Source organism: Nicotiana tabacum, chromosome 6 (assembly GCF_000715075.1).
Source record: "Nicotiana tabacum cultivar K326 chromosome 6, ASM71507v2, whole genome shotgun sequence".
NCBI classification, from domain to species: domain Eukaryota; kingdom Viridiplantae; phylum Streptophyta; class Magnoliopsida; order Solanales; family Solanaceae; genus Nicotiana; species Nicotiana tabacum.
In genome coordinates, this window is record NC_134085.1 from 149709497 (window position 1) to 149731962 (window position 22466).

Sequence of the window (22466 nt, forward strand, 5' to 3'; positions counted from 1 at the left end):
TTTCTAATTTCTAACCAAACAGTAAAAAATATTTTCGAAAAATATTTTTCACTAACCAACCAAACAAGGAAAAATAAGTGATAAAACTACTCATTTTCTATGAAAATATTTTCCAGAAAAATATTTTACTTCGTACCAAACACACCCTATATTTTCATTTCATCATACTACCAAGACAATAACTTCTCAAGGGTTAACTTATATAAACCTTTGAATGGATTACGTTGTGTAACATATTCCCACTTTACAACTCCAAATATTACCTAAATTGTGACATAAAATAATTACATGGGATAAAAAGAGTATTAATAATCAATGTTTAAATTAAAATGTTTTAGCATATGCATGTCAGAAGATATTCAGGTGAAAATAACACGTGCTAGCCAGTTTCAGACTGATAATCGAAGAATAGCCAGCATTTGTAAAGTCATTAAAAAATAGCCATTGTTTTTCCAGCATATTATGCTGGATCATGGAGCTCCTGCGTATAAACTTCCAACATATTATGTTGGGACTCCAGCACATGAAAAGTTCCATTATGGAGCTCCTGCATATAAACTTCCCACATATTATATTGGAACTCCAGTACATTATGCTAGAAACTCATATGTAAAAAATTCGATCTGCATCATATTATGCTGGAATATTTTTAAAATTTTAAGAGTGTTTTTGTTCAAATTTTATCTTTACATAAAAAAAATGGCTAATTTTTGATTTTTTTTTGAAATTGTGGCTATTTTTCAATTACCAGTTGTAAATCTAGCTATTTTTTATTTTTGGGAAAATAATATTGTATAGCCGCTCTCAAAATAATAGCCAAAAAATATATTTTTTGTATATATATAAATTATATATGTTATACATAAAAATTATATAAATTTTATACACTTTTTCGACTATTGAATATAAATAGTTTCTAGGGCGAGCTCCGGATATTAGTATAGGATTGGAACCAGGCCCAGTAGCCCCTTGTTTAACGTTTAGCCTATACAAAGCCCACTGTGGGGAGAATTGAAATGTCACAGAACGGCTACTCCTCTTCCCCATAATTCGAAATTTGAACGACCACTTCCGCATCAGTGTACAGAAACGCTCTCGTTGTTCTAGGGTTTGATGGTAGAAAGTTTTATCCTCTATCAGCATTTACTTTACATTCTGAAAAAATGGTCAAAAAACTCGGAAATTGGGATTGTATTACCCCATTGATAATTGATTTATCTACTTCACCCCCTTCTGAGCAGGGAACGCCATTGAGACCTGTATCTTGCCTCAAAAAAAGAGAGCAATTGAAGGAATTAGAAGAGAAAGAGGATTGCTTTATCCTTGATTTTGATCCTTATGACCCCGTCGATATTTCAAAGCTCTCTGTTTCTAAGAATCTTGATGCTTTTGACCTCTCGATTGTCGCTGAAAAAGGCCAGGTATAGTTAATTTCTAGTATTTTGCAAAACGGGTCGACCATTATAGAAAGTTTTTGTCCTTGTATAAACCTTTTACTGTTAAATGGCTAATCTGCAATTTAATAAGAAATTGATCTTGATGATGAATAGGTGGCATGTAGAGATTACCCGCATTCAAGGCATGTTTGTGTGAAACATCCGTTTGACAAAACACCTCATGAGAATCACTGTGAACTGGTAATATTTGTTTCTTTTAAAAAAAAATTGTGTCCAAATTTTTATGTGGTAGATTAATCATGTTTTGTGGCTTTGGGTATTGATGCAGTGCTATTGCTATGTCTGTGATGTGGCTGCTCCTTGCAAATACTGGACTGGGGTTTCAGCCCATTGTCATGCCATGGAAAATGAGGCTTGGAAGAATCAGAGGAAGGCCACTAGAAAGTTGCTGATGTATTAAAGCATTCTACATTTTCTACCATGTCTTTAGTAGAGTTATAATTTTTGTGCAAAGGCAAGGCTCTTCTTTGTTGGAAAAGAGTGTCTTTAACTGTCGTATAGTTAACTACCTAGTTATGATCTGAGGTTCAGTTGAATATGATATCTGTATTCAAGTGTCTCTCAAAATTATGCTGGATTTTTGTAGATATTTTGCTGATGTAAGTAGTTATTTTCTGGGATGAACCTGTAGTATATTAGTATATGAAAACGTTTTGAAGCCAAGGCCTCATATTTCTGTGTTACAATGTTACAGATAACTCCTGAATCTTTGCGAGTACAATAAGACTCAACTGTCTCATGTTGTATTAATTTCTTTGAACCATTTAAAGCTGATGTCCCGGATGGGGATTGGTGCTGGCATTGTTATATTGATGTTGTTGTTATTTTCATTTGCTTCATTTCCTTTTAGTTTCCACTTCCTTTTTTGCACCCCTCTTGCTTTAACTTTATGCACTGAATTTTCTTCTGAACTCTGAAGTTCTGTTTGCATAATTTCTTCTATGGTTGATAATTTGATTTAGATGTTCCATTTAAGTCTCTGTGGTAGCTGGAAATGGGGTGGATAAGTTCCAGCATTGTAGTTGTGACTTCACCTTTTATGGAGGTGGAAAAAGATCCACATATGGTTGCTGCTGGTTTTGCAGGCATGGTGAAACTTGGATTGTTAAAGGGAGAAATATCAGAAGATCAAAGAGCCAATGTGGTCATAGAACCTTACATTTATTGTCACAGTGTTAATGTGAGCGAAGGTAACTTTTGGTCTTATGTGGATGGTTCTAGATATGACTCCATGAAACAGTCTCTTCTCTCTGTTACTACATTTCAGTGATTATAAGTAGCCACGTGAAAACCTCTAATCACATATGAATTCTAGTAATATTCTTTTAGATTTTCAGTGAGCTATAGGAGAAAAATAAAAGAAAACCTTACTTCAACCATTTAATTATACACGTTTATCTTTAATCTTTATTTACAGTGTCATTTGAAACGTTTTCGTCTGGAATATGTATCTTTTTTACTCAAAAGAGAGGAACTTGGACTTTATTCATTACATTCATCATGGGTTTACGCCAAACTCTACCAATTTATTATGGCAAAGTGATTTTAATATGTGAAGACATATATTAACTAACCATAATTAAGTGAGATGAGTCTATTTACAAACACATGCCTATTTGGCATAATTGCCCAGTGCAAATAAGTTTTTACCGGAAAAATAGCATGGTTTAGCCAGTTTCCGCACTGATCATTAAAAAATAGTTAGCGTTTGCAAAGTCATTGAAAAATAGCCACTATTTTGCTGCAACACGAAAAGTTCCAGCATAATATACTGGAGATCGGTGCACCTGTGTATGAATTTCCAACATATTATGCTGGAACTCCAACACGCGGAAAGTTCCCGTATATTATGCTGGACCGGTATATTATACTGGAACTCTAGTATATTATACTGGTATACTGGAGTTTCAGTATATTATACTGGAGTATTTTTTTCGGATTTTGAACAGTGTTTTCGTTTAGATTTATCTTTACATGAAAGTGGCTAAATTTCGATTACTTTTGAAATTGTGGCTATTTTTTAATGACTATTTGTAAAGCTGACTATTTTTGAATTTCTCCCGTTTTTACCGTGTAAGTGGGCTGATGAAATGGGCTCTGCTTCGGCAGGGGTAGTCCATATAGAGAGGAAACCTAGTGTAAAACCCCAACTTGGTAAAGTAAATTTCCTTTATACTGAGAAGTGAAAACCCCTTCCATTCGACAAATTTACCAACTAAAGCAGCCATGCCCGGTCTCATCCTGAAGAAGCTTCAGGAGGATGAGCCGGTAGTGGATGATGATGCCGAAGATTCTGACGATGACGACGATTCTGATGACGACCACGACTCTGACGACGATCAAAATGACGACGATGATGACACCGAGGATTCTGACGACGACGATGACGATGACGACGGGAAGGAAGATGGCGCCCATGGTATTCTTTGCCTTCACTCGTCCTATTTAGGGTTTCATTCTGTTTCTTATTATTCAATTTATATCTTTCATGCATTTTCTAAAAATGCTGGTTTAAATATGGTTTGTTGGTGAACCTGACATTTCGTGAAATATATTTCAAAACTCAAGAATTTTTATTGGATGAGTTATTTTGCTGGCTATATAAGTAGTTTAATCCTTTATGGATAAAGTAACTATATTTCGTGTTTGTTTTGGTAGTTTTAACAATTTAAATGCTTAATACTGCTGTTTTGAAAAGCTTGTTAGATGTTGAAACAGATGCTACTTTAATTAACTGACCACCCGAGCATGCATTTTTTAACTCGCAGATTCAACCATAGAGGAGTTATTGGCTAATTGTAGGAAGGAGTTTGTGAGCACGTGATTTTTGTTTCGCACGACAATCGCTCCAAAAGAAATAAAAAATAATAATAATTGGCCCTGCTGTACAATTTTCGGATTTCTGTGCGGCACTTTGTTGATTTATTTGTGACTTTTGCCCATTTTTATTTTTTCTTATTTATTTATTTATTTAAAACAAAATACAAAATGTGTGTGTCATGCATAATTCGAACCGTAATCCGGTCGTTAAATAGAAAATCATAAATAGGCATCTTCGTCCGTGATTTTGATTTGTTTGATTTTACCTGTTTTGAAATATTTTAGTGTGTGTGCAAATAATTGTATTGAGTGTGTATTTAATTTTAATTTGATTTTTGCTTAGTTTTGTTTTTAAAATAAATAAGGAAAAGAAATAAAAATAAGAAAAGGTCCCTTCTTCTTCCGGATTGGGCCAATTTATTAAAATTGGCCCAAACAAACAATACCCAAACCAGGCCTGCCCGGTCCAGTCCAGCTGATGCCCAGAGAGTCCAAACGACGTCGTATTGATACAGTTTGATCTGGGCCGTTGATCTCAGATTGATCAACGACCAAGATCACATTTCTCATACCCACGAACAGAACCCGACCCGTTTCCACCCGGACCAACCCAAACCCTTTACCCTCGAAACGACACCGTTCCACTTAAGCCATCAGATCCAGACCGTAGATCTTGATTGATCTAACGGTTGAGATCCGCCTACCCACTAACTATATAAGCCCATAATCTTACCCTGCCCCCCCTATCCGAACCCCAGCCTCGTCGTCTTCACCAGAACCCCCAAACCCTAGAGCCGCCCCTGTACTCTTCACCATGAAAACCGGCGGCATGGACGCCGGTGACCTTGCCCCTAACACCATAGAACCCCCATGCCATCCTGAACCCAAATCTACCAACCACACACCTCGAATCCTATCCCACCTTCTCGAATCTTCATTTGAAGATTCGAGTCGGAACCTAATCTACACCGATTTGCCTTAAATTCATACCAGACACTCCCCAGACCCCCCTCGTGACCAAACCATACTTGGTTTGGTCCGAATCTGACCAGGGAAGCATGAATCCCGGATCTGGTTTTCGAACTTTAGGGTTCCTCGTCACTGGTCCGTTGTTTTGTTCAAACCGAAGGATTAAGGTCTAATGGACCTTAATCGAAGTGTTTCTCATCTGAGAAACACTTCGATTAAAGTCCGTTCAGCCTTAAGAAAGGTCTGTCCAAATCCGAGCTCAAACTTTTGATTTTTCGAGTTTTAAGGTGAGTTTGCTTTCTTTCCTTTATTTGTTTTAGTCCGTGTGATTTGTTTTAAAAGTCTGTTCATATTTGTTTTAATTTTATCAGCTTTTGTTTGTCCACGTTACCTGAACCTCTGTATTTGTCTGAATCCCCCCTTCCTATTCTGATAAGGCATATGTATTTGTTGTACAATTAGTTTGAATTTCAAATTTGTACTGATTAACTGATTCCTCGAAGTACAGTTCTGTTTAATCAGTATAAGTCGAGTCATGTGTCCTATACTTTTGAATGTCTGATTTTTGGCTACGATTGTATGTGTTATGATTAATATAGTTGAGTCGACATGTGTCGTCAATTAGTTTCAGCTGTCCGAACAATAACAAATCGACTTACTTCTGCTAAGCATTTGTTGAATCAATTAAGAACCAGTTTTGTTTACTTATAGCTGTTGATTTGGATCAGTAATGTAAAAGGGATGTTTGGTTTAAGTTCTGAATTGGAGGGCATGTGCACTTGTGCACAACATGTGCATTGGTGCACCTCATGTGCTTTGTGCACAACCTGTGGCCTGCATAAAGGTTTTGTTAAGTTTTAAATAATTTGACAGCATATGCTGTCAGATACATTCTGCTGCCCATACTCTACTTTAACCTCAAAAATAATAAACATTACTTAAAGTGAGTCTGCCAGGGAATATCATGGGTTTTGTTCTACTTAATTAGCCAATTGGAATCTGAAAATGGAAGGCACATGGGAGGGGTATGGTGACATTCTAAACAGGCTGTTAAAAGGAGTAATGTGAGGGCTTATAAAAGGGAGGACATACAGAGATAAAGGAGGTCTGAGGATGAGAGGTTAGAGAACCCTGAAGATTTAGAGAAGAGAAATACATACACTGTGAGGATAGAAAAGAAAAAGAGAGAGTTGACAGAAATAGAAAGAGAGCAAGAAAGAGATAAAACAGATTAGGAAATCAGAAACTTGGTCTTGTTTGTCTGAAGTTCATCTGTTGTCAATACGTTAGGCAGTGTTGCTTCTTCTAAGTTTCAATCGAGATTATTGTTAGTGTTTTGTTGCATTTGGTATATCCCGGAATTGGATTGTCTGGAGTATTGTTGCCATCACACTGTGTGCTGTTTCATTTGGCTGTTTCTTCTTCAACTCTAGTTCCACCTCGCAATAGAATCCTTTCTGTTGTGCTGTTCTGATTGCTGCTGCTATTCTGTTTACTGTTGCTGCTGCATTTCTGTCCTGCTGCTACTGCTAGTTCTGTTTCTTGCTGCTGCTGATTTCCCTACCTTCCTCTCCTTCTCCTTTGCATTTTCAGTATTTCCAGGTACACATTTCAAGTCCCCATATTGGTGTAACCGAAACAGTTTGAAAGCATGAAATGAAAAAGGGTTGAAGAAGTTCAAAGTTATTTGTGTAATATTTGTGGTATATTAATGGGCCTGTGTAGTGGTTAGTTTACAATTCAACAGTACGAAAATGTATGTTAACTAACACTCATCTGAGCTTAGTCCTTCATGTTTTAGTTTGTAGTTGTTTTGTTAATACGGGGTATAGATACTCCAAACTTATGCTATGCTGCCTTGTTTTATTTTAGTCCTTTTGTTGTGTCTCGTTAGGTAGTACATAAGATCACATTCAAATCCCATTAGTAACAATGCCTAGTAGTTAATCCCTTTAATCTTGCCTAAGTAAGTTTAGCTAAATTCAACTCAAGAAATGTTCGGAGTATGTAGCGTTTCACCAGCCTGTATGTCATTTTCATTAAAATCAAAGACAGGGTCCACGAAATACTGCATTTTTCATCTTGCAAACAATTCACCAAATGAATCAAATGATTGACAGGAAATCCGGATTTGGTTAAGTAAATTAGCACGTACCTTTTTCTTTTTTTTTAGAGACAAACATAATAGAAAATGTAGCCACTTTAGGATATCTCTCGTAAATAATAAGACGAGCCTCGCCAAATAAAAAATGCAAATCGCGGGGCCCTCAACAACTAATCATAATATTTAGAATTCGGGCTAGGCCGTTTAGTGAATCTCATGGCCTTCTCAAAAAAAATAGTAACGCGTTAGACTCTTTAGGCACGGCTTAATTAAATCATATTCTTAAATTCGGGTGCACATTGATGTGACCCAAATCCAAATCTCAACGGAGTCAAAAATGTGTCGACGACCACGGGTGCATTGATTGTGACGTGGTTCGAGATGCATTTTCACGACGTTGCAATTCTATAAAAATAAATGATAATAATAAAAGCGGTTTAAACTTAATAAAAGCACACAAGTCACAACATGTATTTAAATCAGATATTTAGCCATTATAACAATTTAAGCGACCGTGCTAGAACCACGGGATTCGAGGGTGCCTAACACCTTCCCTCGGGTCAACAGAATTCCTTACTTAGAATTTCTGGTTCGCAGACTTCATTTGGAAAGGTCGAAATTTCCTCGATTTGGGATTCAAGATAAACCGGTGACTTGGGACACCAAAAGTCAAACCTTTCCCAAGTGGCGACTCTGAACTAAATAAATAATCCCATTTCGAATATTGTCACTTAAATTGGAAAAACTCCCTCGCGCATTTAACCCTTCGGGGCGGGCGCGCAAAAAGGAGGTGTGACAGAGTTGACTAGTCTTAGGATGGAGTCAGCCAATTTTAGAATAATGATAACTGATAAGATCCAGCAGATCACGCAAATACTAGAAGCTATTGCCAAGGCCAACGGCATTGATATTACAGAAATAACCCAGCATACAGTGGGTCCGTTTGCGTCCCTTGAGCCTGGCCCGACTCTCTCAACCACCACTGATGCACCAGCTGAGGTAGCCACCATTGTGGAGCAATTAGCTAACATTAAGATGGAGTTGGCTAAATTTAGGATGGAGGTAGCTGATTTTAGAATGATGATGGATGATAAGATCCAGCAGATCATGCAAATGCTAGAAGCAATTGCCAAGGCTAGTGGTGTTGATATTACAGAAAAAGCCCGGCATCCAGTGGGTCTGTCCGTGTCCCTTGAGCCTGGCCTGACTCTCGCATCCACCAATGATGCCCGAGCTGAGATAGCCACCATAACGTCAGAGATCCCGCCAATTAAGGTTGGAGACACACCTATGCCAGAAGCAGCTGCCTAGCGGGAGTTCTCTTGACCCTACCTTTTTTTTTGCGCACATTGGGGCTAATACACAAGTCTAAGTGGTGGGGTGGGGGATTAAATTTTTGTGAATGATTGTAATTAGTTACAAACTAACCCTTCTTCTAACCAAAATGGTGTTGTTAACTTGCTGTCAAAAAATTGTATTTGGATGTATGATGCTAATAGTACTTCTACTACTACTATAGTAAACCTTTTGTTATCCCCTCCTTGTATATTTTGAAGATTTTGGACGCTATCAAACGGGGTATTAGAAAATCTTTGGCTTGTAATATTGGTATGTATTTAGGCCCTTCAGGTAATGCCTCCATTTTGTACCAATGGTAAGTGTTTAGTATAAATTATCCTTTTGCACCGAGAAGAAAAGACTACAGATGCTTTCATCGATTTACTTCATTATTAGCTAAAGCAGAGAGACAAGGGGAAGCTTAATCTAATTGTCCGAAGTGATTCTTTCTTGATTGGATGCTGAAAAATACTTTTTTAAGTATTGGAGCTGGTTTTTTTAAATAAGCAAGGGTTTCAGAACAAGGCCACATTGGGTTATATGGATGGAGCTGTGGTGGATATCTCTCAGTTATAACATTGAGGTTTCCTGAGGTATTCAAATGTGTTGTTTCTCATGTCCATCACATCGTGGGACAGGTATGATGGCTGTAATGCATTATGTATGTACACAAGATTAAAGGGAAGCTGTTACTTGTGCATGGCATGATTGATGAAGATGTGCATTTTAGGCACACTACTAGGCTTATTAATGCAGCCGGAAAGCCTTATGAGATGTTAATATTCCCAGAGGTACATCACATGCCCAGAGATGAGAGACCTTATATTCCTGGAGGAGAGAACTTTGGAATTCATAACTTGTGAATGGCATTTTCATTGTTCTAGTAGTCAGTTTTGCTCTCGCGACTCTCTGGGTAGAGTAGATTTTGGGGCTCATTTCCAGTTTAACAGCATGATTCACTTGATTATAAAAGAAATTGCACTATTCTCTGATAAAACTAGAAGAAAGGTAAGCAGGCTAACAAAGTTGTTTTGAGTAACTGATCTGTGTAATAGCTGCCATGTACCATAACCTTACAAGATGTGCAAAAATATTATTGCATCACCCACTAACCTGGCGAGCAATTTGGTTTTTACCATCTCGGCTGGTGATTAGTGAGCTTGCGTTTCCTCTTATTTAGTTTTATTTAACCCTCCTTTCTACCCCCTCCTTCCCCCCCACAACAATAGAATATAGAAATGTGAAGAAAAAGTTTAAATATGGTTTTTTATACTGTTTAGTGATGAATGCATTATATGAGTTGCCACCAGAAAAAGGAAAGAAGAAAACTGAAAAACTTAATTCAAAAGAAAGAAGCAAACCTTTAGTTGAGGGTCTCTTTTTGATAGTTGGAATTTGGAAATAAGGGCGCATAAGTTCCAGCATTATAGTTGAATGCTTGTTGGATTCTAGATAAGAGGAAGGATCACCATCTTGGACTAACTACAGGCAAAAACTCTTGTTTGCCTCTTCCTCCTATTCTTTCTCCTTCATACTCAAATAAGGTACATAGTTATTCTTTTTGTTATCTTTTTACTGTTGCATTATCCATGTCACAGTCACCTAACAAGCAACCTTTAATAAGGTGAGATAACTCCTCCCTATTTTATACTCAAAACAGAAAGAGACTACATTTCAATAACTATATTTAGCAAGGTAGTCCATGGAAAACTTCAATCACATATTTTAGTGTAGGATTTACAGCAAGCAACCTAGTAATATTCTTTAAGACTTTTAGTAAGCTAAAGGAGAAAAAGTAAAGAAAATCTTACTTCATACACCATTTAATTATACACGTTTGTCTTTATTCAGAGTGTCATTTAAAACATTTCTAAGACTGCTCCATGTCTTATACCGGAAAGATGAAAAAGAACTTTGGCATTCATTATATAATATCTTTCTATAACATCTACTCTTCATAAAAGCATATTACTGTAACAGGTAAGTTTTCGTTGAAATTGATTATTAGTATATGTTATATTTACTCTTCTATAACAGTATTTTGCGGTTAACATCTATTATTGCAACGATATTCTTTATAAAATTACCTATCTATAACAACCTCACTTAGATATCTATATATTTATCTATTATTTCATCATAATGAAAAAGTAATATATTAATTATATTTTAGTAGAGACTAACTTATTGTAATTTCCAAATATCAAAAACTCTTGTTAACTTGGAACATAAAAAATAAACAGATAACGTTGGAGACTTTTTGATTTCTGTCATTTTTTTCACATTCCACCTTACTAATATTGTTTTAGCTTTTAGAAATATTTTATTAATGAAATATGAATCTCATTTGAGAATTTAAAATTAAATAATCTTATTATATCTTCTATAACAAACCAATTTAAACAATTGAGTTTTTGGGCACTTTTTGTCTATAACATTCAAATACATCTAAATGTCACATTTAATTATAGGCGTATAACAACAGTACAACACTATAAATTATAAAAGGCACATAAGATTGACAATATTATTTTTTTATTTAATCTTCTATTAAAGATGGAATTTTTACCTCCTATTGCAAAGGTTAACATCTTATTTATTTTAAATAAATACCATTTTAAAAAATTATATTCTATAGATACATTTAAATGTTTATAGCAAAATATCTAATTTTGGTTACCTCCTACCCCTAAGCCACTAAATACGTTATTCAGTTACACTATTTTCTTTCTCTCTCCATTTTGATACATGTCATTCTCTTCCCTCATTCTTTGAAAATACGATGCTCAATCTCAAAATTTCTCTCACCCACATCACCTACCATTAGTCACAAACGGTGATTTTCAATTTGACTTTTAATTGCGAGCAATCTGCACTCAACTGGCCCACCTTCATTTCCTTCAACCTGCAATACCCTTTCGTAAACTTGAATCAAACCTTCTTGTGCTCTAGAAACTTCCACTACCTCCTCAACTTCTTCACTGTTATTATAGCTTATCCCTATTTTCTTATCTATATTTGAGTCACCAGTGATGTTTATAACCCGTTCATGGCAATTTGGTAAAGGATTTTCGAACCGAATTTTGCATCCAGTTTGAGTTTAGAGGTTATTAATTACACTGCCGGTAATTAAACCACAAACAAATATGCAAATTCTGCTACAATGGTAATGCGTGAAAACAGTGAGATTCAGGGTTTTTGCTCGGCGATGGATTCGCCGGAAATTAGGGTTTGTTCTTGAACAAAGACGACGGAGTTTGGGGCTGAGTAACTTGATTTTCTGTTGATAAATTTTAATGTATTTTCAATGTATCACGCTGTATTTTCATGTATTTCATTGTATTCATTGTCTTTTTTTCATTGTAATTCAATGTATCTCGTTGTATTTCATGTATTTCATTGTATTCACTGTCTTTTTTTCCATGTATTTCAATGTATCCCATTGTATTCTATATATTTCATTGTATTCACTGTCTCGATATATGTCATGAATGTATTCATATGTTTTTTTTAATTAATATAATTTATGTATTCAGATGTATTATATAATTTCTCTGAAGATTGCTATATTTTTGGGGTATTCTTCGGTTGAGAATCTTTTCTATAACTGGAAATACAAAATTTGTGTGTTATAATTGAGTTTGTTGATTATATTAGGAGTCTATTATGTTAACTGATTCACTTTCCGTTTAAAAACAGTATAATCCCCTGTTTTCATGTCGTGAATACAACCGAATACAATAATCTGTCCAGCTGTAATCTCATGTTTCACGCCATGAATACAGTCGAATACAACAACTGATTAGTTGGACTTCCCTGATTTATGCCTATTTTTGCTATTGTATTCATGAATACAATTGCTTAAATACATCTAATACATCTTATAATAATAGAAAACGTATCTACAATCCGTAATATAGCAAATGGTATCTATAGATAACTACTTACCACGAAAAGATAGTGCTTTATGAAAATTTCTCATTAAAAAAAGACAAGGAATAAGTGGGCTGATGGAATTGGGCTCTAGTTAGGCAGGTCCATAGAGAGGAACCCGAAGGTAAAAAGGCCCACCATTTGGTAAAGTAAATTTCTTCTCAACGCACTGAGAACCCCTACTACTATATTCTACAAATCCCCCGTACAAAAACAGCCATGCCCGGTCTCATCGTGAAGAAGCTTCAGGAGGATGAGTCAATGTCTGAAGACGACTATGATTCTGACGCCGATGATGACGATTCTGATGACGCCGACGACGGTGACACCGACGACGATGACAAAAACGCTTGCGCCCTAGGTATTTCGTTCTGTTTCTTGCTATTCAATTTTTGTATTTCGTACATTGTCTAAGAATGCTAATTTAAATACGGTGTGCTAGTGAACCTGACATTTTGTGAAATATCGATTGTGACTGCTTTTTTTTTTTTTTAAAGATCACATGTGGTATTTCAAGGGTCAGAGTTTTTGATTGGATGAGCTATTTTGCTGCTACTTACCCAACTTGCAAGTTCAACCCTTTGTGGACAAAGCAAATTATAGAAACTATTTTGGTGTTTGTTTTGGTAGTTTTAACAGTTTAAATGCTTAATGCCACTGCTACTTCAGTTAACTGACCACTCGAGCATGCATTTTTAACTCCCAGAGGAGCGATTGGCTAATATTGAGAGGATGCATAAACAGATATGGCTAGTAATTGAAACAAAAGCCAAGGATAAGGGCATAAATATTACAGAGATTCTAGCTCAGTTTCCAGGTGGTTTGTCCGCGTTCCATGAGCCTGGCCCGACTCCCACTCAAGGTAATCTTTGCCTTCCCTAACCCTTTTTAAGTTTATCTTTTTTTTTTTCCTTAAATAATTTTTTGCATTGTTTAATATTGCTGGTTTAGATATGGTCTTAGTGAACTTGGCATTTTGTGAAATATCTATTGCGATGGCATTCCTTTTAGGGATAATGTGCTATGTCAAGGCTTAGAGTATTTTATTAGTTGAGCTATTTTGCTGCTGCACAGCTAAAACCTTGCAAGACCCCTTTGTAGATAATGTAATACGTAGAAATTATTTGGTGTTTGTGTTTGGCAGTTGTGACAATTTAAATGGTTAATGTTGCTGTTTTCAAAAGCTTGTTAGAAGGAGAAAATAATGCTACTTTAATTAACTGACCACTCGAGCATGCATTTCTAACTCGTAGAGTCATCCATAGAAGAGCGATTGACTAACTTTGAGATGAAGTGGAGGCATACCTTGCTAGTAACTGAAGTTGTATTCAAGGCTATGGGCACTGATGGTACAGAGATTCTCGCCAAGCTAGCCGAGGTTAGAGCACGTCTGTCTGCATCCCATGAGCCTGGCCCGACTCCCGCTCCCACCAATGATGCCCCAGCTCAGGTAGTTGAGGATGTTGTTGCTGATCAGATGACTGTGTTGGATGCCACCACTGTAGATACTGATGACTCCACCTTTTCTCCACCTACTCTCGCACCTGCTGTTTCTACCGTTGATGTTCCTCCTGTTTTTATTGCACCTAATGCTGCTGCTACTGCTGATACCCCTAATTCGGCTGTTTATCCAGCTCTTGCTTCTCTTGCGCCTGTTATTACTGCGGCTGCTGTTTCTATCCCGCCAGCTGAGGCGGGAGACACACCTATGCCAGACGCATCTGCCTAGAAGGGGTTCTCTTCACCCAACCCGATTTCGCGTGCATAGGAGACTATTCACAATTGTAAGTGGTGGGGGAATTAAACTTTTGTGGATGATTGTAATTAATTGACTAACCCTTCTTCTAGCAAAATATGGTGTTCCTGACAAAAAATTGGAGCTCGGATGCATGATGCTAACAGTACTACTAATACTAGTGAACCTTTTTTAGCTCCCCCTTATATGTTTTGAAGATTTTGGAGGCAAACAAAACGGGGAACTCAGTATATTTGTAAATCTAGACTTGTAGTTTTAGTATGTGATTGGGCACTGTAGTTAGTTTATGTACCGGGCGCTACAGAAAACGCCCTATTTTCTACCAATTCAAAGTGTAATGTAAAGTATCCTTTTGCATAAAAAAGAAAAGAAAAAGACTAACATGTTATGAAACTAAGCTCAAAGTAACAATATGAAACACTAAAATAGACAAAAGTAGAGAGGAAGAGAGAACTTTCTTATTTCATCAAGTGTTTTCTAAGTGTGTTTTCAAGCATATACAATATCACTTCTCTTCCTCTATTTATAGTACTCTATTACATAGAGTGTTACCAAAGAATACCATAAATATGTCGTTGTACTTATCATTAAGCATTTGAGATCATGGAGGAAGATCATGGGGGATTATGGAGTTACAATCATAATTCCATAAGTATTAGAGTAGTTGGAGTTATGGAGATAATGGAGAAGAGTAGTGATCATTACTCATTTGGTGGTTATGGACATCCACCATAATTTTTGTAACTCCCCCTTGGATGTCCATAGATAATGTGCCTCGTTAAAACCTTACTAGGAAAAAATCCTATGGTAAAAAATCCTAGTGAAGGAAAAAGAGTACACATATCATGTAATACGCATTGCTTGATGCCTCATTAAAAACCCTTGCTAGGAAAACTCAGTGAGATAAAATCGTAGCTAAGAGAAAAAGAGTACAAAGCATATTTGCCTTCCCCCCTCCCCCATGATAAAAGCATCGCTTTATTTTTTGGAAATGTCTTTACTTTTCGGAAAGGACGTATTCCAATCCCGCATACCAGTTTCTCAAATGTTGAGGTTGGTAATGATTCATTGAACATATCCACTAAAGTATTAATTAAATAAATTTGTTGAATATCTACATCACCAATCTGCCGAAGATCATGTCTGAAAACAACTTTGGTGAATTGTGATTTATTTTGTCGCCTTCAATATATATTCTTCTTCCAATTGAGATAAGTAAGCAGCATTGTCTTCAATATTATTGAAGTCTTCTTTTCAAAGAAAAGTCACACATCGGTTGTGTATTGTGTGACTTGCTTTATCAATTGTTAGTATATTGACATGACTTGAATAAGTATCAACAATTGACTGCCTTGTGAAATAATAATACGGTAGTACCCTCACAAACAAATAGATTATTTGAAGAACGAACTTCAGAAAATGCCTGCATTTGCATAACCAACAAAACCTTGACAATATTTGTTAGAATAAACAAACTTATATCAATGACTCCTAGTATTCCAATATCTTCTTATAGGAATAAAATTATATCTCACTAGCATATTGTTATACTCATGGTCCTAGCAAGATACATTAGTGCACCAATTGCAATAGACACAAAAATAAATCATGTATGTCATGATTGCTCTAATTTACATAAGGATTTGTTGAAGCTTTAATTAATAAATTTCTTGGAAATCTTAATATTTTTCAGAACAATTTAAATCCTTCAATGATTTTCATTATGCGTATATCAAGTTTTTCATGTATTGCCAGATTAAAACCTGAAATGACTACATTTACCATAGGGGAACATGTCTCTATATAATCAATGCCAGGATATTTTCAAATATTCTTGTGACACAAGTCGTCTTTATGTCTATCGACTTGACTTTTTTCCACACAAGAACACATTTATACAGTCACTGGCTTTATACTTTCAGGTGTTGGGACTATCCGTCCAACTTCACATTTTTCAGGTGAAGTCAATTTTCATTGCGCATTTTTTCATCTGGTCAACATGTATCTATTCAAATTTCAGGACAGATTTGAGCTCAAGATCCTCATCAATATTAATAATATTGAGCCCTACATTATATTAACAATATCGTCGACGATCATTTTATATCGGCTCCATCATTACCCAATAAAGCCATAACTTAATGATATCTATTTATCTCATTATTTTCAGGTACCTGAGCCTCTCCCATGAGGTCTTATAAAGTGTTATGTCGTAGTGCTCTTTTAAAGCACTTGTCTCCTTATTATGACCATCTTTATCATTTGCTCCTCTCCTTCTTCAAGGAATTTTATCTTTGGAACCGTTGGTTTATTACGCTTTATGCGTGCCATAGACTCAATACATCATAAGATTTATTCTATTTTGAGCATTAGAGATGAATTATTACTTGAACTTCAAGTTCATATTTTCTTGTACGAGGATCTAGGTGTACTTATAATAATTTATTTCATGTATTACTTTTTCAGCTACCCATTTTCTGCCCCTATTATTGGGATCACCAACACATATCTCTAGCCTTATTTGGGTATCCATCTTTGTACATTGTGGTAGAACAATTATATATCACATCCATATTTTTAGATGAAAATTATTTGGTTACTCACCCTGAACCAATTGTGATAGGGAGAATTTATCATAACTTGTTGGCTAGATGCGTACAAGTGCTGTTGTATATTAAATAATACATCTCATACCAAATTATTTTTGGGTAGTTTTGTTCTCATAACCAATAATTTAGCTATAATTGGAGGCATACAATTTTTGCTAAATCAACTTGGATTTAAATTAACATTATCAAGATAAATCATCATAATTTACATTCTGGAACTATGCTCTAATAACTTGAGCAAGCAACTTTGCAAAAGCCAAATTGCAAGTTGACAACAAATGCACATGTGACCATACAATAGATTCATCTATTAAAATCATATAATAGTAAACGGTACACATGGCAAGTGATTGAGCCCATATATATCACCTTTTATTCGTTCCAGAATTTAAACCAACCTTAATTGGTATATCATGAGATTAAGCAGTACAAGAAAATTCTTGAAGAATCTCCATTTCTTCAATATATGCCAATGTGAATTATCAATTAATTTTCGCATCATAATTGAATCGAGATAGTCAACCGGTCATGTCAACTAATATTTGTTTCAGTAAACTTCTAGTTTACTTGTGGCATGTGATTCCATCACCATGCTTATACTTGTGTAGTACAAATAGAAGAAAAGTCGAGTAATCTTTCGTGTTTATTCGGTATGATTATAGTAATATGAAGATAATCTATCTTCCTTTCATTTATAATCTCAAAATGCCAATCACTTTGACTAATATATTTAGAATTCAGAAAGTTTCTTTTGAGACTTACTACAATATCAATGTCATGAACAATTTCACTTATCCAGGTATTAATAAATTAGCTCTTTCGGAGCTTTTAATTGATTCCGTACTACAAGATCTTTTGTCACACTATCCATATGGTGAATATCTCATTTACGGAGAAAATCATATCATAATAATTGTTAGGCAAAATATATAAGTTATCACATGAACTATGAACCAACCTGTTACACGTTTTTTACGGACGAAAATTACTTTACTCACTCAACATTTCTAAAATGTGTCTAAGACACACTTCTTTTGCAACGTGGCACGCGCGTGCTTAACAAAAAAAATATAAGTGCGTTTACAATCCTTAGTTAGCTGACAAATGTCAAATTTTAATTTGTTTTCTTTCTTTTTAACATTATTTTATTCCTCTTTGAAACCCCCCAACCAACCAATCCAACCGGTTTTCTTCCTCATCTCACACCATTTTCTTCTCTTGAAAAACTATGGCCATTTATCAATTCCCATACAATTTGAAATTCGTTCAAATCATTAAAAACAATTGAATTATTTCTTTCATAGATCCCTAGTATTTTCATTTTTAGCTTTCTGGTTTTTCCCATTCAGTCTTTTTTCTAGTTTGTTTTCAGATTCAATTTTTTTTCTTTTTTCCCACATTGTCTCTGTTCCCAACTTTCAGAAATTGAATTACAGAGCCTCATTGCCTTCTTCTCGGCACACACCAATAGAGTATATGGATTTTATTTTTCATTCTCTACCCATCTTCTCTTTATCCAACGCCACCATGAACAACCGCATATCAAAGGTTATGTCGAGTCTCCAATCAAATTTTCACGATGAATTGTAATGTGAAATTCATGAATTTGTGAATTTTTTATCTTGATTTTTTTTTCCATAGTTTTCTCCTATTTTTATTGTCGAGTAGTCTTTGTGAGATTTTAGTGGGTCTTCAAATGAATTATAAATGGGTTATTTGATGGTTTTGGAGTGAAACGATATCTTTGATTATTGTAAAATGAGCTACTTGATCTAAAAAAGTTATTTTGGGCTCCTAAATTGTTGAATCTGAAGGTGGCGTGCTCTAGTTTTTTCTTTTTCTGTTTGAGGGGATGCTTTGAAAAAGAGAAAGAGATAGAATATTTCTAAGGGGTATAATTGTAAATTTTAAGTATTTTATTTTTAAAAAAATTTAATAACATGTGTCACGACCTTATTGGTGCGTGGCTTTACACATATTCTGAAAAAATTAGTAAAGAAAAAAGTGGTGTGTCTTTGACACACTTTGAAAAGAATAAGTGTGTAAAGTGATTTTCGCTCGCAAAAAGTGTGTAATAGGAATTTGGTACATAGTTCAGGTGGAAACTTATGTATTTTGCATAATTGTTATGGTCAAAATTATCATAAGCAAAATCATTTCTTACTTTAATTTTGCTTTTAATAACTTTTTATAAGGCCTGAAAAAATATTATTTGGGGTACCGCAACTACGCAACCGATAACATATTATTTGGGGTACCACAGCTATATGCAATGCATGTAGCCACACAATAAGATGTATTCTCTTTATTTCATGCAAAAACCTCTCTTAGAGGTGAGTTGTGTGGCATTCGTTCGATCATGCATTGCACGTCTTTATTCATTACTTTTCACATATTACCACATTCACCTTCAGGAATGGTCTGCATTATCAATGCTTATCACAAGTCACATTCTCTTCAATGAATGGAGCATAATTATCGCGACGTGCTTTATTATTTTTCCTTGCCAATTTGATGGTAAACATTGCCTTCACATTTTGAAGACTATTTTGAGGACCCTTATTGTTCTCCTTTTTACAATTACCATAATGATGATTATTATTTTGGTCTTTGGCACACCCACGTTCGTTTGTCAACCACTTGTCTTCATTTAAACTTATTATGTTGCGCTACCACATTCACTTTAAGAATAGAGCAAATTATGTGGGATCATCTTTATGCTTTTTTCATGAAAAATACATTATTTTTCTTTAATCATTATTTGTCACGATCCGGATTTATATTAAACTTGTTCCGGATACAACCTTTCGAGCCTACAAAATTGGGAGCATATGATTTTGACCTTATACAATTATCCACTGAAATTGTTCTTTTTAGTTATATGACAACTTTCACAAGAGATCAATAACAAAATACAGAGACTGGTCAATAAAACCCCAAGGATCTTTATAGAGTCATTTTCCTTTATTCGAATTATAATTGGTTATAGGAGATCGTATCCTCAAAAGTGTTTAGTCACATATATATGTAACATTTTCAGCAACCTAGTAATATTCAATGAGATTTTCAGCGAGCTAAAGGAGATTCCCCCCCCCCCCCCCCAATTTTAACACCAATTAGTTGCAAAACTTTGTCTTTATTCACAGTCATTTGAAGCATTTTCACCTTGAGTATGTCTTTTACCCGAAAGATAAAAAGAGAGACTATAACTTCATATTACTACTCATTTTCTTAGGGGGATTTTGACACAGCTATCCACAAAAATAAAACTATTTACTCTTGTCTACCCATAAAATAATTATATTTCCTATCCATAGTAGTTTTTGTGGAGAATTTTTTCTTTATTCTCCAATTCTTTTTTATTTCTATGCTTCTTTTCTTTTTTCCTTTTTTTCTTTCTTTTCTCCTTTTCTTTTTTCTCATTTTCTTCCTATTTTTTTCTTTTTTCTTTTTTATTCATTTATTTTTGCCCAAATCATATTATAGTTATTTTTACCATAACTTGTTTCACACTCAAATTTGACTCCTTTTTTTTCTTTATTTCTTGTTCCTTTTCTAATTTCATGTGATTGTCATGCAAACCTTGATCTCCTTCCCTACAAATATCAGTACATACTCTACCATTAGCAGTAACACCAACCAATTATGGAGCAAGAAAACATAATCTACGGCCACTAAATCTCCATATATACTAGTTAGAATAGAAATGATAATAAAATATTGAAAAATGCAATAAAAAATAAGTAGCAAAAAAGACTTCTAGTACCATATGATACCAATATGGTATACATGTATACCAATAGAGTATATGATTGCTCTAGAATATTGCTACAACTATCTATGACTATACTACTATACCAAAACATTAAAGGATACAATAAAAGTATGAGAAAATTACATGCTCGCATTGCAAGCTAAATATTCTCAAAGCAACTTGCTCGTTCCATATATTAACAGGGTATATAGTTGTATGGGTCGTTCCAACAATTGTCTATAACTATAAAAACTATTACATAATACACATAATCTATATCCACCAGCACAAAAAAGTTCCAGTACTGCAAATCACGTTGATATAAATAATTTCAGAATAGAATTCACTTAAAAATGCAGCCAAAACAACCAAAAAAATGTTCGAACTACCATATGATCCAAATATGGCATATAACTATACCAACATGGTATACAGTTTTACTGGTTAATTCTCGACAACTATATTACTATACTACTATTACATAACACACATGCATAAAGAGAAAAATAAAAAATTGTGTACCACATTTCATTATAATAAAGTATTTCAAGATATTGTACTATATTACTATTATTAAAAGAAAACCAAATAGTGTACCAATTAAATGCAGCTAACACAGCCAAAAAATGATTCAACTAGCATATGACACCACTATAGTATATAGTTATACTAATAGGGTATATAGTTGTACGGTGTCGTTCCAACAATATATAAATATAAAACCTATTACATAAAATACATAATCTATATTCATCGGCACAAGAAATCCAACACAACAAAACATGTTCATATAAATAATTTCAGAATAGACTTCACTTAAAAATACAACTAAAACAACCAAAAAATATTCAAACTACCATATGATACCGATATGGCATATAACTATACTAATAGGGTATACCGTTCTACTGGTTAATTCCAGGCAACTATGTATGACTATACTACTATTACATAATACATATGCATAAAGAGAAAAATAAAAATAATAATGTACCACATATTAATATATAAATGTATTTCAAGATATTGTACTATATATAATAATATTATATAAAACAAACACATAAAGAAAAACCAAAATGATTAAGTAATACACATGCATAAAGAAAAATTTTAAAAAAAATCAAGATAATATACTGTTCTACTATTACTAAGTAAAAAATCAAATATGTACCAATTAAATGTAGCTAATACATCCAAAAAATATTTCAACTAACATATGATTTCAGTATAGTATATAGCTATACCAACATGGTATACAATTGTATGCAAAGAGTTTAAAAAAGATTTTTCTAATTCAATTATTAAATTGAAATAATTTTCGTTGTCAATAAAAAAATTAAAAAAATTCTAAAAGGACCTAATTGTAAGAGTATACTCCCTAATGTTACTTTTGTCTTGATACTTCATTGAAATTTGACTTGTCTGCCCCACAAATTTTTATAATTGTTTTGGGCTAATTTTAATTTAAGAATATAATATAGCTAAATTTGAGATATATGGCATTACATGAGTGTAACAAATGAAACAACCTTGGGATATGTTTAGTTACAAGTTGATGAGTGAACGACCTAACCTACATGTAAATAAATTAAAAAGTTAGCTAGCAAACGAAAAGGGATAAGGGTCAAGAAAAATTATGTGGCAGTTGGTGGTTATATAAGGATTTAACTATGGATCCTTGAAATTTAATAACAAACAAGCGGACAAGAGAATTAAATAACCC

At 34.4% G+C, this 22466-nt stretch overlaps 2 protein-coding genes across 3 annotated transcripts; both read left to right on the forward strand.

The window, feature by feature from the left end:
• Nucleotides 1-990: 990 nt before the first annotated feature.
• On the forward strand, nucleotides 991-2285 carry LOC107768204 (RPM1 interacting protein 13). 2 transcript variants are annotated; one of them, XM_016587407.2, is made up of 4 exons: nucleotides 991-1116; nucleotides 1242-1421; nucleotides 1551-1637; nucleotides 1726-2285. In XM_016587407.2, the coding sequence occupies exons 1-4, from the start codon at nucleotides 1114-1116 to the stop codon at nucleotides 1855-1857; spliced, it is 402 nt and encodes a 133-aa protein (XP_016442893.1). In that variant the 5' UTR covers nucleotides 991-1113; the 3' UTR covers nucleotides 1858-2285. The 2 variants fall into 2 exon arrangements, with proteins under 2 accessions (XP_016442893.1, XP_016442824.1); XM_016587338.2 differs by having other exon boundaries at nucleotides 996-1421.
• A 10489-nt stretch (nucleotides 2286-12774) lies between these two features.
• On the forward strand, nucleotides 12775-14528 carry LOC107778930 (uncharacterized). The gene is made up of 3 exons (XM_016599257.2): nucleotides 12775-12982; nucleotides 13328-13483; nucleotides 13875-14528. Exons 1-3 carry the CDS (start codon nucleotides 12841-12843, stop codon nucleotides 14348-14350), a joined length of 774 nt encoding a protein of 257 aa, XP_016454743.2. The 5' UTR covers nucleotides 12775-12840; the 3' UTR covers nucleotides 14351-14528.
• Nucleotides 14529-22466: the final 7938 nt, after the last annotated feature.